Source organism: Helianthus annuus, chromosome 1 (genome assembly GCF_002127325.2).
Source record: "Helianthus annuus cultivar XRQ/B chromosome 1, HanXRQr2.0-SUNRISE, whole genome shotgun sequence".
Lineage (NCBI taxonomy): Eukaryota > Viridiplantae > Streptophyta > Magnoliopsida > Asterales > Asteraceae > Helianthus > Helianthus annuus.
This window is the reverse complement of record NC_035433.2, coordinates 13824556-13825536: the sequence shown is the minus strand read 5'-3', so window position 1 is coordinate 13825536 and position 981 is coordinate 13824556. Positions and strand designations below refer to the sequence as shown.

General features: G+C 42.8%; 1 protein-coding gene across 1 annotated transcript; it reads right to left on the bottom strand.

Moving 5' to 3' along the window:
• Nucleotides 1–220: 220 nt before the first annotated feature.
• On the bottom strand, nt 221–698 carry LOC110941809. The gene is made up of 2 exons (XM_022183520.1): nt 351–698; nt 221–304 (listed from the first exon to the last, which is right to left on the bottom strand). The coding sequence occupies exons 1-2, from the start codon at nt 696–698 to the stop codon at nt 221–223; spliced, it is 432 nt and encodes a 143-aa protein (XP_022039212.1).
• Nucleotides 699–981: the final 283 nt, after the last annotated feature.

Genomic DNA, 981 nt, shown 5'->3' with positions numbered 1-981 from the left:
CTTAAGGAGATCAACTTTGTTCGCACCGTGTTTATAATGATTTCCGAAATCTGCTCTGGAGGCCTCAAACGGTTGCTAAAAAATCTAGCATTTCTTTCACTCCATACGACATATGCCGCAGCCGCAACAATTAGCTTGCTCACTACCATCCGGATAGCCCTGGATTTTGCTCTCGGAATCAACCATTCAACAATATCATCCCATCTGTCATTAACCATGGTCATTCCCACTTTACTTCTAACAATGCTTCACACTTTTTCCGAGTAAGAGCATTGAAAAAATAGGTGATCATGCGTTTCAAGATCTGCATAACATAACAAACAACACATTTGATTCATTGAACCATGAACCTTCCGGTTCCACTGCAAAATACGATCCTGCGTCCACAGCTTCCTCTTAATAATAAGCCAGCATAAGAAAGCATGCTTAGGAATGTTAAACGCTGACCACACAAATTTTGACCAGTCCTTTTGTTGATCACGGATCCTAATTGTGTTCCATACCTCCTTTGAAGCAAACGGCACAATTTTGCCTTCTGAATTCCACCACAATACCTGGTCCTGAGAATTGGATAGATTCACTGATGGAAGCTGGAAAAGCACCGGGTATACATTCCTCCAGGCCTCCGGCCAATTCCAATTGCCATTCTCAATCACATCCGCAACTTTAGACGTCACATTGTAACCATACCTTGCCATTTGTGTTGGAGTAAGAACACTTTCCAGAGGGCAAGCATTGCATCATTGATCAAACCAAACGAAGGTTCTTCGGCCATTACAAACCTTACTCCAGAACGAAGCTCGAAATAAAGCCCTGCACTTTAAAAGTTTTTTCCATCCCCAAGGGCCATTATTATGCATAGGAATATCCTATATACTACGGTTTTTCAGCCTATGCAGGCCGACCCAGGTGGTCCACAACGATCTTCGGTTCGACAGAAGACTATAAAAATGATGCGCCATAAGCGACTTGTTGACATCC